General features: G+C 46.1%; 1 protein-coding gene across 1 annotated transcript; it reads right to left on the reverse strand.

Moving 5' to 3' along the window:
- Positions 1-1,393: 1,393 nt before the first annotated feature.
- LOC136538869 (NDR1/HIN1-like protein 6) lies at positions 1,394-2,753 on the reverse strand. Its single transcript, XM_066530809.1, has one exon. The coding sequence runs from the start codon at positions 2,437-2,439 to the stop codon at positions 1,624-1,626; it is 816 nt and encodes a 271-aa protein (XP_066386906.1). The 5' UTR covers positions 2,440-2,753; the 3' UTR covers positions 1,394-1,623.
- Positions 2,754-17,684: the final 14,931 nt, after the last annotated feature.

Consider the following 17,684-nt stretch of genomic DNA (forward strand, 5'->3'; position numbering starts at 1 on the left):
GGCGGTTGATGTGCCCACACGACGGCTTTGATAGCCTCGACACAGTCGGATCATTTACCAATACGACGGTGTTAGTGTACATCCATAGCCGGGTCGTGCTCCAATGCGACTGAAGTAAGAACCTAATCACGGTCAGATCATAAGTCAATCTGCGGTGTTAGTGTACACCACAGTTGGTCCCAGATGGCGACGATAAAGGCTATGACCATCACTATCGACGGCTTACTGCCGAGACCGAAATTGGACTGCGACGTGGGTTACGACGCGGCTGTGAAAGGTGCGAGTGTAGTAGTGATAGATAGATAGATAGATAGATAGATAGATAGATAGATAGATAGATAGATGTGATGTTCATATAATATATATATGTGATGTTCTATGATTTATTTTGTGTCACATGCTATACAAATGATGTTCTAAGAAATCAGACAAATTTAGTACCGAAAAATTTATCAACAGATAAATAGCACGTAATATACATGTGATGTTCATATAGTATACATGTGATGTTCTACGATGTTTTTGTGGTGTTTACATGGTATACAAGTGATGTCCTATGATGATTACTAAATTCGGGTATCGGCTCCTCCGGTAATGTCCGTGTGTCGAATATTAAATGTGATGTTCATATATTATACATGTGATGTTTTATGATATATTTTATGATGTTCATATTATATATACGTGATGTTCTATGAAATATGACAGATTTAATAAAAAAACTATATACATATAAATAGCAAAAGTCATTATTAAAAGCTGCATTTTCCATTCACGTAACTTTCAGAATCCAGAGAGATAACCCGTTGCAATCAATTGTTGTGGCTAGCTTAGGTGGCCGTGGGCAACCATGTTCAGTCGATGTTTTACTGACGTCTTGGTTTGACCACCTGGGAATTGGGAAGGCCGAGAGACTGCATTTCGACTTGATGGCTTCTTCAACGTACTCCTATAGCAAGAATGCGCACGGATCCGTAAAACATTGTGGCTTGTGGCCAACTGGGGCAACTTAGGGCAGGTGAACCGTGTTGACTTTGAACCACATACTGTACATGATACATGGCAGGAATCACTTAAATTTAGTTTCTTTACTTCACCATCGCTTTTAGGTAGAGCAGCTGAGCATTGGTGCACTTTCAAATGACCATGTGTCAGTATTCAGGACCTACCGTTATCATGAAAGATCTCCTGTGGCAAATGACGCCATTCCTGGTCATACCATTATCAAGCTACTTGTAGTAAAACATTGACATTTCTGCTCCATTGCGCTCTCTCCTGTCGAGTAATGGACTAAGGGTAGTAGAGCCATTTTCCATTTGGTTGGTTGTTGTGTCTTGTTCAATTGTGCGGTGATAGAAGTAACTCTAGAAATATAAAAATCTCGTCATGCGTGTTATTCCTCTCTAACAGCAATTATTATATACTAGCATCTGTACACAGCCGGGATGAACACCGACGAGGTTGGCGGGAGTGCACTGCACGTCTGAACCTGTGCAAATAGCCAAATACTACCACACACGGCCAGCACTCTGCCAGAAGAATCCAACGCAACGACTCTCAACTCTCTCCCAAAGAGAGGGGAACAGACAACCCAAAGAAAAACCGCGGCAACGAATTTATGAATCACAGCTTCAAGCTAAACTTGCAGTTGCTGGCCTTGATCTTGATGGGACTACTGACGTCCATGAGCCTGTCCACGACGAGGTCGCAGAGCACCCTGGACGTGACCTTCCACAGCTTGAAATTACCAATCTCGACGCGCACGGGCACGTCGGCGCGGAACACGAGCGGCACGGCGCCCGTCCGCTGCGCGTCCTGCATCCCGGACACGACGGCGGTGCCGAGCTGCACCTCCCCGGCCATGGCCAGCGCCAGCACCGTGGTGTTGCGGTGGCCCTGGTAGAAGGCCGGCAGCGCGCCCCGCGCCAGGCGGTACGACTGGTACCACACGCCCAGGCTGGACCCGGGCTCGTACTGGATGCCGATGCGCGAGTTCGGGTTCGCCGCCGTCACCGTCACATCGAACCGCGCCCGCGCCGCCAGCGTCGACGGGTCCACCTGGAACGCCGACACGGAGAGGCGGTCCACCGAGTAGCGCGGCGCCTTGGGGTCCAGCGCCAGGTAGAGCGCGCCCGCCGCCGCCGCGGCGAGCACCGCCACCACGACCGCGGTGATCACCACGCAGCAGAGGAACCGGCAGCAGCAGCCCCGGCCGCGCCGCTTCCGCGGAGGCGCCGGTGGCGCGACGCGGCGCGGCGGCGGAGGCAGGGGGCCGCCGGGGACGTAGCCTTGTTGCTGTCGTCGTTGTTGGTGGTGGTGGTTCGCGCTCCGCGCCGGGTCGCCCTTGTCCGACCGGAACGAGCCTCCGGGCACCAGCGGCGCCGTCGGCCGATTGCCGGCCTCCAGGTCCACAGGGTGGATCCGCTGGTGATCCGCCATGGTCAACCTCCAACCGCAGCAGCTGCTACGTGCAGGTGCACCACCCGCTGCTCTACTTCTCCTCTCGACACAAGCAAAGGCAACGCAAGGTCACGCTAGCTCCAGTCGCCCTGCCTGCACTGCCTTTTGCTTGGAACCTGGTCTCTCTGTGCGTGCGTGTTCTCCCCCTGACCCCCTCTATTTCTGGCTGCAGAGACCTCGCGCCGCTCGCTCTCTATATAGGAGGCGCGAGGCTAGGCGTCACGCTACTACGGGACGAGGACGACTGGACGAGTGGACGACGGCGAGGAGGTGGAAAGGCGGTTGACTTGTGAGGGAGGGGGAGGCTTGTCTGTGAAGGCCGCAGTACTGATATGTGTGCGCGTGTCGGGGGTGGGCGCCTGGGCGGAGGCGGGGACGTGAAGTCTCCACCTGCCCCCAACGGCACGCAGAGCCACTGCGCGTCGTCAAGTGTGTGCCGGGGGTGCGGCAGCTTTTCGCTTATTTTACGCGTTTTCGCGGTGGGGTTGCTAGAGCGCTGCGCCGGTTGGTGGGGCGGCGCGTGGAAGGGAGCGGGGAGCGGGGAGCGGGCTGGTGGCTGGCTGGCTGCCGAGACGCGTCACCGCGGTGCGGCGTTTCTTTTTCAAAGGGGTGGATGGATGGACAGACGGCTCGATGTCTGCTCGATGTCTGATGCTGCACATGGGGCGCACGAAACGCACACGGAAATGGGCCATCAGGATGTGTGTCGGAGGCGGGGCATTTTCCGTGCGCGCTCACGTGATTTCGATCGGGACGCTGCAGCCACCGCTCCAGCACGCGGCGAGTCGGCAGAGCTGCCCATGCGTGGCGTGCCGCGGTGGGTGGCTTCACGCTGCCGCTCCGCGTCACGTACTCTCGGTGTTTTCGGAGAACCCATGAGTAAATTTGTATTGGTACATCTGATTTGGATAGTGTGCTCGAAGGACATAAGAGTTTATACTGATTCGGACTATGTCCAATTCGTTGCTGCTTGTGTTACCGGCAATTGATTTGCAGTATGGGTTATAAACAGGTGAGAGAGGGAGATGATCTCAAGTCTCTACTGGTACGAGTAAACGGGTGCTGAGAGCTCGCTTGCTGCTCAGTCGTGAACTCGTGTCGTGCTCTTGTGTTTCGATTCTATCACCCCATCATGGGCCCCCCTGCTTCCCCTTTTATAGCCAAATGAAAAGCGTGGGTTACAACATATGAAAAGGAGAAGAACGAGAGAGAAGAACACTTCCAGTGTCGTCGGGTCCTTCTTCTTCTTCTTGCGGGTCCCGCCGATCCTGTTGATGTCAATAGGGACGGCTCAACGTCGTGGCCCTGTTTGTCACTGGCGTCATGCGGAGACATCATTTGCCGGTCATGGCATTCCACTCCGTCCTGGCGGACGGCGTGGTGAACTGACGCGCCTGTCAGCGTCCGTACGAGGGTTAGGCAGAACAGCAACGGCACGCCCGACACTGTTCTTGATGTGAATCCCCAGGTATGGCCCGTCTTGGCCACGGGTTGCATCGAGGCGTGCCAGTCTCTTCTCTGGTGTCAGAGTTTTGACCCATGCCCATACGCTTGGACCTGGAGTGGTTGGCGGCGGTATGGGTTAACGTGGGACGAGACAAAAACCGCGTCCTTGGGTCGGGCGAGGCGGAGCCCACACCCAAGGGGTCGGGCGAGACGGAGCCCGCGGCTTTAGGGTCGGGCAAGACAGAGCCCGCGGCCTCGAGGTCGGGCAAGACGGAGCCCGCGGCTTTAGGGTCGGACGAGACCTTTTAATGCGTCTTGATCTATCCGGGAAAGTCAGTGTGGGCACTAACTTCCTTGCTTTGTGTGTCCTTAATATCGATACCCGACAGTAGCCCCCCGAGCCTGCGGAGGAGTAGAATACTCCTTTGGAGGCTTTTTCGGACAGGAGGACTCTGAGGGCCTTGGCCTTCTTTTTTAGCCCGCGTTGTGTCCTGGTGGGACAGCGATTCCCTTTTGTCGCGATCGGTCTTCTTGGGGGCATATAACCGTAGGATCCGGGAGGTCGGAAAGATTTTTCTTGATTCCAGTCCCCTTGGATCCGATCGGTCTGCTGTTGTCCTGCGACCGCGCGTTCGGTCTCCTTGCGAGTCCAACTTCCCTTGAGCCCCCGTGCGTAGTAGGGGTCCGATCGAGGGTCGACTCGTCTTTGTGATCGTTATCCCTCCAGCGTCTTTTTTGATAAAACGGAGGGGCTGAGCCGTGCCATGTTTTTCCTCGATGGACGAAACATGGTGCTCAGTGAGCTTTTAACGGGCTAGTCCGAGTGGGGCCCCAGCTTCCCGTTCGCGGGGGTCCGGCCTGGGTCAGCTGGTGACCGACTCCAGATTCTTAGTGGCCAATCCATATAGTTCTCGGGTCCGTTCGACCGGTCCCAAGGGCTCGTTGCCTTTCTTCGAGGAAAAACCATAGACTAGGAACTGACCAAGACTCGAACATGGGCCGGGATGCCCACGACGCTCGTGCATCCGGGTACTGGCCGCTAGTGGGCCCCTCCCTTTCCACCCCTTGCTCTAAGGGTGCCCCAGAGTGGCTGTGAACCCGTCGGGGGGCCAGTCTTCGAACTCCTGGGCCTGAATGGGCCGTAGGAGCGTTTTCAGCTCCGTATCCCTCCTTACCTGCGATGGTTCTTGGCCCATCGACCGGGTGAACCGTCATACGGCGTGTCCTTCGAGAGCACGGCCAGAGATAGCGTGCGCACGATCTTCGAAGGGAGGTGACGAGACGTGTGAAAGGTTCTAATGGCTAGAGGGGGGGTGAATAGCCTATTGAAAATTTCTACAACAACACTTAACAAACCGGTTATACAATTATGAGGTGAAGCAAGTGTTACACTAGCCTACTAAAAATGCAAGCCACCTACCACAATTCTAGTTTCTATTGTCTCTAACCACACAATGGCTATGGCACTACACCAAGTTAGTGTGCTCTCAAAAGCTAACTAAAGAGCCACACTAACCAAACTAACAAGCTCTCACAACTAGCTATACTAAAGAGCTTGATAACTAGTTTGCGGTAATGTAAAGAGAGAGAGCAAGATAGTTATACCGTCGTGTCGAGGAGTGAACCAATCAATCACAAGGATGAATACCAATGAAGACCAATCACCTCGAAATCAAATGATGACACAATGATTTTTTATCGAGGTTCACTTGCTTGCCGGTAAGCCAGTCCTCGTTGTGGCGATTCACTCACTTGGAGGTTCACGCGCTAATTGGCATCACACGCTAAACTCTCAATAGGGTGCCGCACAACCAACATAAGATGAGGATCACACAAGCCACGAGCAATTCACTAGAGTACATTTTGGCTCTCCACCGGGGAAAGGTCAAGAACCCCTCACAATCACCATGATCGGAGCCGGAGACAATCACCAACCTCCGCTCGATGATCCTCGCTACTCCAAGCCGTCTAGGTGACGGCAACCACCAAGAGTAACAAGCGAATCCCGCAGCGAAACACGAACACCAAGTGCCTCTAGATGCAAACACTCAAGCAATGCACTTGGAATCACTCCCAATCTCACAAAGATGTTGAATCAATGATGGAGATGAGTGGGAGGGCTTTGGCTAAGCTCACAAGGTTGCTATGTCAATGCAAATGGCCAAGAGAGTGAGCTAGAGCTGGCCATGGGGCTTAAATAGAGAGCCCCCACGAATAGAGTCATTGGGCTCCTCACTGCACTGAACACGGGGCGACTAGACGCGTAGGTCAGATCGACCGGACACTGGACCACAGCGTCCGGTCGCGCGATGCATGCCATGTGGCCCTGCTTCAAATGTTGATCGCCCAATCTCAATGGTCATCAGTACATTTAAGTTGTGACCAGACGCGCTGCTTTGAAGTGACCGGACGCAGGACCTCAGCGTCCAGTCGTTTCCACTAAGCATCCAGAAGCGAAAAATCATGCCCGACCGGACTCACCCAGCGTCCGGTCACTCAACGTCTCCTCTGTGCGCTGCCACATCAGTGGGACCGGACGCGCCCCATCAGCGTTCGGTCACTCAGTGACCCAGCGTTCGATCGAAGACCGACGCTAGCGTCTTCACTGCTTCCACTGACCGGACGCAGGACCCCAGCGTTCGGTCACTGTGTGACCAGCGTGACTAACTCCTTTTCAACTCTATCTTCTTTACCCTTGCTCAAATGTGCCAACCACCAAGTGTATCACCTTGTGCACATGTGTTAGCATATTTTTACAAACATTTTCAAGGGTGTTAGCACTCCACTAGATCCTAAATGCATATGCAATGAGTTAGAGCATCTAGTGACACTTTGATAACCATATTTCGATACGAGTTTCACCCCTCTTAATAGTACGGCTATCGATCCTAAATGTGATCACACTCACTAAGTGTCTCGATCACCAAAAACAAAATGGCTCCTATTATTTATACCTTTGCCTTGAGCCTTTTGTTTTTCTCTTTCTTCTTTTCAAGTCCAAACACTTGATCATCACCATGGCATCACCATCATCATGTCATGATCTTCATTTGCTTCACCACTTGGAATGTGCTACCTATCTCATACTCACTTGATAAACTAGGTTAGCACTTAGGTTTCATCAATTCACCAAAACCAAACTAGAGCTTTCAACGTGGCGCAGCGGGCGCGTGAACTTCGGTGGACGGTTCGCATTCTTGCCTCGCTCCATTGAAAGCTCTAGTTTTGTTTTGGTGAATTGATGAAATCCTAAGTGCTAAGCTAGTTTATCAAAGTGACTATAAGATAGGTAGCACTACTCCAAGTGATGAAGCAATGGTGAAAATCATTATGATGGTGATGGCATGGTGATCATCAAATTCTTGGACTTAGAAAAGAAGAAAGAGAAAAACAAAAAGCACAAGGCAAATGTGAAACTTCATAGGAGCTTTTTCCTTTTGGTGATCGAGACACTTAGTGAGTGTGATCACATTTAGGATTGATAGCCGTACTATTAAGAGGGGTGAAACTCGTATCGAAATACGGTTATCAAAGTGCCACTAGATGCTCTAATTCATTGTATATGCATTTAGAATCTAGTGGAGTGCTAACACCCTTAGTCAGACAGAAGTGACCGGACATGTCCGGAGCTACGACCGGACGTGTCTGATATTTGGACCCAAGGTGAGCGACTAAGTGAAAGTGACTGGACTCTGGCTCAGTGGAGTGACCGGACATTGACGAGTTACTGTTCAGCGTCAGGTCAAAGTGATATAGCCCGATGCAGGATTGCAGAGAGCGACCGGACGTGTCTGGTGTGAACCAGCAAGTCTCAGGTTTTCAATGCAATAATTCATCAGACGCTGGGAGCGTCCGGTCCAGTGTGATCGAACGTGTTCGGTCGGCCTAGAGCGGCTCTGGGAGCTCTCTAGACTCGACCTGACGCTGCGTCTCCCGGGTCCGGTCGTTTTCTAACAGCGCGTCTGATCACATAGTATTACTGTGCGCAGAGATAGCCATTGGGCGCCAATGGCTAAACAATTTGAAAGGGACACGTGGCGGTCAGGCTATGACTGGACACAGCGATCGAACGCGTCCGGTGCACACGACCTGCGCGTCCAGTCATCCCGCAGTCAGCCCAATAATTGAGCCAACGGCTCTATTGTTTGGGGTATCTATAACTATCATTTGACCGGCTCTAGCTCACTCTCTTGGCCATTTGCATTGACATAGCAACCTTGTGAGCTTAGCCAATGCGCTCCCACTCATCTCCATCTTTGATTCTTCATCTTTGTGATATTGGGAGAGAATCCAAGTGCATTGCTTGAGTGTTTGCATCTAAAGACACTTGGTATTCGTGTTTGGCTATGGGTTTGGCTTGTTACTCTTGGTGGTTGTCGCCACCTAGATGGTTTGGAGCAGGGAGGATTGTCGAGCGGAGGTTGGTGATTGTCTTCGGCTCCGATCATGGTGATTGTGAGGGGTTCTTGACCTTTCCCCGGCGGAGAGCAAAAAAGTACTCTAGTAAATTGCTCGTGGCTTGTGTGATCCTCATCTTGTGTTGGTTCTGCGGCACCCTATTGAGGGTTTGACGTGTGATGCCAATTAGCGTGTGAACCTCCAAGTGAGTGAATCGTCACAACAGGGACTAGCTTATCGGCAAGCAAGTGAACCTTGGAGGAAAAATCATTGTGTCTTGATTGTCTCCTTGGTATTCATTGGTATTCACTCATTGGTCACTTGCCACGGCGGTATACCTCTCTACCACTCTCTTGTATTTCATTATACATTCACTTGGATAGAGCTAGTGGTAGTTAAGACTAGATAGTGTATCATTTAATTGTATTACTCTCACTAGGTTGATCACCTAGGTGTATGCAAGTGACATAGCTTTGTTGTGGTATACTAGAGATCATAGAAAATAGAATTGGGTAGGTGGCTTGCAACCCCAAGTATAGTGCTAGCGCAAAATTAGCTTTGCCATCTTATTGACTAATTATTTGTCTTAGTGTTGTTGTAGAAATTTTTAATAGGCTATTCACCCCCTCTAGCCGTTAGGACCTTTCAAGTGGTATCGGAGCTGTGGTCACCGTGATTTTAGGCTTAACAACCTTTGGTGTAAAAATGGCTCAAATCAATAACACCAAGAAGCCACCCCAATTTGATGGCTCAAACTATCCCTATTGGAAGGCTAAGATGATAACATATATCAAGTCAATCAATAGGAAAGTTTAGAAGGTGGTGGAGACCAAGATTGAGATAGAGGATCCAGAGAACCCCACCGCCGCTGAAGAAGTGCTTCTCCAAAATAATGACATTGCTCTTAGTGCCATTTATGATGTTATTGATAAGAGAATATTTGAGCAAATCAAGAACATTGAGATGGCTCATGAAGCATGGAAGAAGTTGGAGGAATCATTTGAGGGCACTTAAGGCATGAAGGGTAACAAGGCATATATCCTAAAGGAGAAGTTTACTAGTTTCAAGATGAAGGAGGATGAGAGTGTGCCAGAGATGTTCCATAGGTTACAAATGCTTGTCAATGATCTCAAAGCACTTGGTGAGAAGGTGGAGGACAAGGACTTCTCCCATAAGTTCTTGAGATGCTTACCCTCAAGATTTGGCACATTGGTCACTATTCTAGTGAGGAGTGGTTTGGACACCATGACACCAAATCAAGTGTTGGGAGATATAATGACCGATGATACATATAGAGATGATGATGAGAAGAAAGAAAAGAAGGAGAAGAAAGATGAGAAGAAGGATGAGAAGAAGAAGAGTGTGGCATTCAAGGCCACATCATCTAAGGGCAAGGCAAAGCAAGAATCATCAAGTGAAGATGAAGACTTGAGCTTTGATGAGATGGATGATGAGAAGATGGCTCTCTTTATCAAGAGATTTGGCAAGTTCATGATGAAGAAGGGCTACCATGCTAGAAGAAAGAAATCTTCATCCAAGAACAAGGAAGAATGAAGAAGGTGCTTCAATTACGGAAGCAAAAATCATCTTGTTGCTCAATACCCATACAATAGTGACAATGATGACAACAAGAAGAACAAGAAGAAGGACAAGAAGGAAAAGAAAGAGAAGAAGGACAAGATGATCTTCAAGAAGAAGAAAAAGGGTGGTTCATATATAGTCACTTGGGATAGTGATGCTTCCTCAAGTGATGATGATGATAGTGATGATGACAAGACCACCAAGAAGAAGGCAGTTGCAAGCATTGCTATCAATGAGAAGCATTCTCTCTTCGACACTCCATCATGCTTCATGGCTAAGGCCACTAAGGTACAAACTTATGATGATGGAAGCGATGAGGAACATGATAATGAAAATGAAAAATGAAAGTGATAGTGATGATAATGAACCAACTAAGGATGAACTACTGGACATGCTAGATGATGCTAAAGAACACTTTGACATTAAGAGAAGGGAATGCAAAAGCTTGCGTAAGGAACTAAAAGCCCTTAAGCAAGCCTTTGGTGAGCTCAATGCATCTCATGAGAGGCTAGAGGAAGCCCATGAGAAGCTTGGCAAGGCTCATAAGAAGCTTGAAAAAGCTCATTCCACTTTGCTTGATGAGCAAAATGAGAAGAAGCATGTTGAGACATGTAATGTAGGGTTAACTTGTGACCTAATTGATGAATTATTATATAAGCCTATCATTATTGCTTCTACTAACCCTTCTTGTAGCACTTCCACTTCCACCTCATCTAATAGTGATGGTTTCACATGTAATGCCTCACTAATGGTTGAGAATGAGACCCTTAAGAAGAAGGTCAATGAGCTCACTCACACCTTGGCTAAGGCCTATGGTGGTGATGACCGCTTGCTTATGTGCTTGGGTAGCCAAAGAGCTTCTCTCTACAAAGAGAGATTGGCCTATACCCCCAAGAAAGGTAAGACGGCCTTTGCTCCTCACAAGACTAGTTTTATGAAGAACAATGGTCAGTTTTGCACTAGTTACAAGCAAGTTGGTCATAAAGAGCATGAATGCAAGAATAAGAGCAAAAGTGCTAATGTATCCTCAATTAAGATTAATTCTTTCTATGTGCTTACTAAGGGTACAAATGGTATGAAAGCTAAGTTCACTGGTACACCATGGATGGGCTCAAACAAGAAAGCTATTTGGGTGCCAAAGAGCTTGGTCACTAACCTTCAAGGACCCAAGCAAGTTTGGGCACCTAAAAAGAATTGATCTTCTTTTGTCGGTCAATTATAAAGCTAGAGGAAGGCATTGGGTTCTTGATAGTGGGTGCACTCAACACATGACCGGTGATGAAAGAATGTTCAACTCAATCAATACCAATGGCAATGATTGTTATGATAGTATCACATTTGGTGACAATGGCAAAGGCAAGGTCAAAGGGCTTGGTAAGATTGCAATATCCAATGACATAAGCATATCCAATGTGTTGCTAGTAGAGAGCTTAAACTTTAATTTGCTATCCATGGCTCAATTGTGTAATCTTGGATTCAAATGCATATTTGGGGTAGATGATGTAGAGATCATAAGTGTAGATGGCTCTAACTTGATCTTGAAGGGCTCTAGATATGAGAATCTATACTTGGTTGATTTTAATGCTAGTGAAGCTCAATTATCTATATGTTTGTTCACTAAGTCTAGCATGGGTTGGTTATGGCATAGAAGGCTTGGTCATGTTGGAATGAAACAATTGAATAGATTGGTCAAGCATGACTTGATTAAAGGCTTGAAAGATGTAGTGTTTGAGAAAGATAAGCTTTGTAGATCTTGTCAAGCCAGAAAACAAGTTGGAAACACCCATCCTAAGAAAAGCATGATGAGCATTAGTAAAGCATTTGAGTTATTGCACATGAACTTGTCTGGGCCAACTCAATACACTAGCATTGGTGGTAACAAATATGGCTTTGTGATAGTGGATGATTATACTAGATACACTTGGGTATTCTTTCTAGTGGACAAAAGTGATGTGTTTGCAACATTCAAATCATTTGTCAAGGGCATTCACAATGAGTTTGAAACAACCATCAAGAGAGTTAGAAGTGACAATGGTAGTGAGTTCAAGAACACTAGAATTGATGAGTTATGTGATGAATTTGGAATTAGACATCAATTCTCGGCCAAGTACACTCCATAATCAAATGGCCTTATTGTGAGGAAGAATAGAACACTCATTGATATGGCAAGGTCTATGCTTAGTGAGTACAATGTGAGTCAATCTTTTTGGGCCAAAGCTATCAACACGGCTTGCTATTGTAGCAACCGCCTCTATTGTCACCCATTGAAAGAGAAGACACCATATGAGCTCTTGAATGGTAGAAAGCCCAACATTGCATATTTTTAGGTCTTTGGTTGCAAATGCTATATCTTGAAGAAAGGCACTCGATTGGGCAAGTTTGACAAGAAATGTGATGAAGGATTCCTACTTGGATACTCAACTACTAGCAAAGCATATAGAGTTTGGAATTTTGATAGTGGTACTCTTGAGGAAGTTCATGATGTTGAATTGGATAAAACCAAGGGTTCACAAGAAGAGAATGAGAACTTAGAAGATGTTAGAGGCATTCAACTTTCAAATGCCATGAAGAACATGGATGTTGGTGAATTGAGGCCTAGGCAAGTGAATGATGATGAAGATGACCAAGTGCAAGTGCTCTCTAACTCAAATGTGCAAGATGATACAAATCAAGCTAGTACAAGTGGCTCTCATGATAATGAACAAGATCAAGTGGCTAGTGCATCATCTCAACCCAATGATCAAGCAAGTGCAAGCAATCAAGTTTCAATCCTCCAACCAACCAATATTGCAAGGGATCATCTATTGGACACTATCATTGATGATATTTCAAGAGGTGTGCAAACTAGATCAAGATTAGCTTCATTTTGTGAGCATTTCTTATTTGTGTCATCCATTGAACCAAAGAAGATAGATGAAGCATTGAAGGATGTTGATTGGGTGAATGCTATGCATGAAGAATTGAATAACTTCACAAGAAATCAAGTATCGGAATTGGTAGAGAGACCAAAAGGACACAATGTGATTGGAACCAAATGGGTCTTTAGAAATAAGCAAGATCAAGATGGGATAGTAGTAAGGAACAAAGCTAGATTGGTAGCACAAGGATATACAGAAGTTGAAGGTCTTAACTTTGGAGAAACATATGCCCTGGTTGATAGATTGGAAGCAATTAGAATCTTATTAGCCTATGCTTGTGCCCACAACATCAAGCTCTATCAAATGGATGTCAAGAGTGCATTTCTCAATGGTTACATCAATGAAGAAGTATATGTTGAGCAACCTCCTAGTTTTGAAAAATAACAAGAAGCCCGACCATGTGTATAAGTTGAAGAAGGCATTGTATGGCTTGAAGCAAGCAGCTAGAGCATTGTATGAGAGATTGAGGGACTTCCTACTCTCTAAAGGGTTCATGATGGGCAAGGTTGACACCACTCTTTTCACCAAGAAGATTGGCAAAGACTTATTTGTGTTGCAAATCTATGTTGATGATATCATATTTGGATCAATCAATCAAGACTTTTGTGAAGAGTTTAGAAAGATGATGGCTAATGAGTTTGAAATGTCCATGATTGGAGAGCTAAGTTACTTCCTTGGTCTTCAAATCAAGCAATTGAAGAATGGTACATTTGTGAGTCAAGGCAAGTACATCAAAGACATGCTCAAGAAGTTTGGCATGAGTGATAGCAAAGCCATTAGTATACCAATGGGAACAAATGGCAACTTGGATAGTGATGCAAGTGGCAATATGGTGGATCAAAAATTGTATCGGTCTATGATTGGAAGCCTACTCTATGCGACCACATCAAGGCCGGATGTCATGTTTAGTGTATGCATGTGTGTAAGATTTTAAGCCTCACCAAGAGAAAGTCATTTGAAGGCTACAAAGAGAATATTGAGGTACATGAAGCATACACAAAATGTTGGTTTGTGGTATCCCAAAGGAGCAAAGTTTGAGCTAGTTGGTTACTCTGACTCAGATTATGTGGGATGCAAGGTTGAAAGGAAGAGCACCTCGGGCACATGTCAATTGTTGGGAAGATCACTTGTTTCATGGTCATCAAAGAAGCAAAATAGTGTTGCATTATCAACCACCGAAGCCGAATACATATCTGCCGGTAGTTGTTGTGCACAAATACTTTGGATGAAGGCCACTTTGAATGACTTTGGAATCAAGTTCAAGAAAGTGCCATTGCTATGTGACAATGAGAGTGCAATCAAGTTAACCAACAATCCGGTTCAACATGGAAGAACAAAGCACATTGATATCCGCCACCATTTCATAAGAGATCATCAATAAAAAGAGGACATTTGTATTGAGAGGGTAGGCACCGAAGATCAACTTACCGATATATTCACCAAGCCATTAGATGAGAGAAGGTTTTACAAGCTAAGGAATGAGTTGAACATATTGAATTTCTCAAATATATGTTGATGCACCTCCCCTCTTATATGACATGACTCTCCTTCGAGCAATCCAAGGTAAAAGTTGATTGGCATGGCATACATCCTTGCTAAGGACATGTTTAGTGCATCTAGTCATTTTTCACATTTAATAGGCTCATTCATGAAAATCAAATGATTTTGATGTGTGTATGGTACCACTATTGCTTCTATGCTTAATTTGGTCTAGTGGTAGCATATGACATATTTGTGGGCTTGTAAACCTAGTGTTTGATCTAGAAAATGAGCTATAAGTGTTTAACTCAATATGGTACAAGATAACCCTTATTTGAAGGTGTGAAGAAGCTTGTCCTTGGATCAAACCGAGTTAAATATCTTTGGCAAGTGATCTAGATTGGACCAAATTTGGGAAAATGATCTTCACCCCATTGATTGACATTGATAATCTCAACCTATTTAAAATTAAACCTTTGAGCTCATTGATGACAAAGGGGGAAAAATAGTGTACAAAGATAGTGAAAAGATAACAAAAGGGGAGAAATTGACATAGGGGGAGAGATATGGCAAAGTAAGGGATCAATTCAACTTTTGAGCACACAAGTAGGGGGAGCAAGCTCATAAACTTGGTGGATGCATTTGAATGTGCATTTTATATGTTTGCTTGCATGGCACAAGTTTTAAATTTCAATATTTATGCTTGCATGGTATATGCTAGTTATAGGATTGAATGATAAAATGAAAAACTAGCATGCATAGGTTAAGAAACTAGACTTATGTTCATTTTATGGAAACTAGACCCTTGCTTCTAATGTTGATCTCATGGGGTATTCTAGTTTTTGTGTATGTCTAGTTACTAATGGTGCTAAGAATGGTATATTGATGCACTCCGATTGGTATCACGCTTCAAAGGTCCATCTCTTATACCTTAGCATCATTTGGTAGACATTGTCTCCTATATTTCCTATCTAAGCATATGTGCAAGCTACAATCCAAACTCTTAGCACATATGTAGGGGGAGAAATTGCTACCATTTGGCATTCATGAAACTTGTCCATATCCTTTTACACATGGTAAATATGCTTAGGCAAGCAACATGGATTCAAATGAATTTCAATTCATATCTTTGTGAAAGGGTTGTCATCAATTACCAAAAAAGGGGAGATTGAAAGCTCTAGTTTGGTTTTGGTGAATTGATGAAACCCTAAGTGCTAACCTAGTTTATCAAAGTGAATATGAGATAGGTAGCACTACTCCAAGTGATGAAGCAATGGTGAAAATCGTGATGATGGTGATGGCATGGTGATGATCAAATGCTTAGACTTGGAAAAGAAGAAAGATAAAAACAAAAAGCTCAAGGCAAAGGTGAAACTTAATAGGAGCTTTTTTGTTTTGCTGATCGAGACACTTAGTGAGTGTGATCACATTTAGGATTGATAGCCATACTATTAAGAGGGGTGAAACTCGTATCGAAATGCGGTTATCAAAGTGCTAGTAGATGCTCTAACTCATTGCATATGCATTTAGGATCTAGTGGAGTGCTAACACCCTAGAAAACATTTGTGAAAATATGCTAACACATGTGCACAAGATGATACACTTGGTGGTTGGCACATTTGAGCAAGGGTAAAGAAGATAGAGTTGAAAAGAAGTTAGTCGTGCTGGTCACAGAGTGACCGGACACGTCTGAAATTGGGACCGGACGCGTCCGGTATTTAATCCAGTCTTGGGGTAGTCAGAAAGAAGTGACCGAACATGTTTGGAATCAGGACCAGACATGTCCAATATTTGGAGCTGAGGTGAGCGACTAAATGAAAGTGACCGGACTCTGGCTCAGTGGAGTGACCGGACGCTGATGAGTTACTGTTCAACGATAGGTCAAAGTGATATAGCTCGATGCAGGATTGCAGAGAGCGACCGGACGCATCCGGTTGCCACAATAGACGTGTCTGGTGTGAACCAGCAAGTCTCGGGTTTTCAGCGCAATAATTCATCGGACGCTGGGAGCGTCCGGTCCAGTGTGATCGGACGCGTTCGGTCGGCCCAGAGCGGCTCTGGGAGCTCTCTGGACTCGACCTGACGCTGCGTCTCCCGGGTCCGATCATTTTCTAACAGCGTGTCCGATCACATAGTATTACTATGAGCAGAGATAGCCGTTGGGCGCCAATTTCTAAACAATTTGAAAAAGACACGTGGTGGTCAGGCTGCGATCGTCCTGTAGTCAGCCTAATAATTGAGCCAACGGCTCTATTGTTTGGGGGTGTCTATAAATATCGTTTGGCCGGCTCTAGCTCACTCTCTTGGCCATTTACATTTACATAGCAACCTTGTGAGCTTAGCCAAAGCCCTCCCACTCATCTCCATCTTTGATTCTTCATCTTTGTGATATTGGGAGAGAATCCAAGTGCATTGCTTGAGTGTTTGCATCTAGAGGCACTTGGTATTCATGTTTCGCTACGGGTTTGGCTTGTTACTCTTGGTGGTTGCTGCCACCTAGATGGCTTGGAGCAGCGAGGATCGTCGAGCAGAGGTTGGTGATTGTCTCTGGCTCCGATCATGGTGATTGTGAGGGGTTCTTGACCTTTCCCCGGTGGAGAGCAAAAAGGTACTCTAGTAAATTGCTCGTGGTTTGTGTGATCCTCATCTTGTGTTGGTTATGCGGCACTCTATTGAGGATTTGGCATGTGATGCCAATTAGCGCGTGAACCTCTAAGTGAGTGAATCGCCACAACGGGGACTAGCTTATCGGCAAGCAAGTGAACCTCGAAGGAAAAATCATTGTGTCTTGATTGTCTCCTTGGTATTCATTGGTATTCACTCATTGGTCACTTGCCATGGCGGTATACCTCTCTACCACTCTCTTGTATTTCATTATACATTCACTTGGATAGAGCTAGTGGTAGTTAAGACTAGATAGTGTATCATTTAAATGTATTACTCTCACTAGGTTGATCACCTAGGTGTATATTAGTGACATAGCTTTGTTGTGATATACTAGAGATCATAGAAAATAGAATTGGGTATGTGGCTTGCAACCCCAAGTATAGTGCTAGCGCAAAATTAGCTTCGCCATCTTATTGACTAATCATTTGTCTTAGTGTTGTTGTAGATATTTTTAATAGGCTATTCACCCCCCTCTAGCCATTAGGACCTTTCATCCGTCCTATAAATAGCGGGCACCCCCTTCATGTTTCTGCACGCCAAAACCATAGCCTTACCTTCTCTGTTTCTTCTCTGCTGCCATTCAGATCTGTTGTGCTTGCTAATCCACCGCTAGAGCCCAAGATCTGTAGTTTCCTCTTCTCCGCCACCGCCATTGCTTCTCCGCAGCCGCCTCCATCCTCCATGGATTCATGGTACCGCTCTGATGTTACCCATGCATAGATGGAGGGCCTCGTC

The sequence above is a fragment of the Miscanthus floridulus genome, chromosome 2 (genome assembly GCF_019320115.1).
Source record: "Miscanthus floridulus cultivar M001 chromosome 2, ASM1932011v1, whole genome shotgun sequence".
Taxonomy (NCBI): domain Eukaryota; kingdom Viridiplantae; phylum Streptophyta; class Magnoliopsida; order Poales; family Poaceae; genus Miscanthus; species Miscanthus floridulus.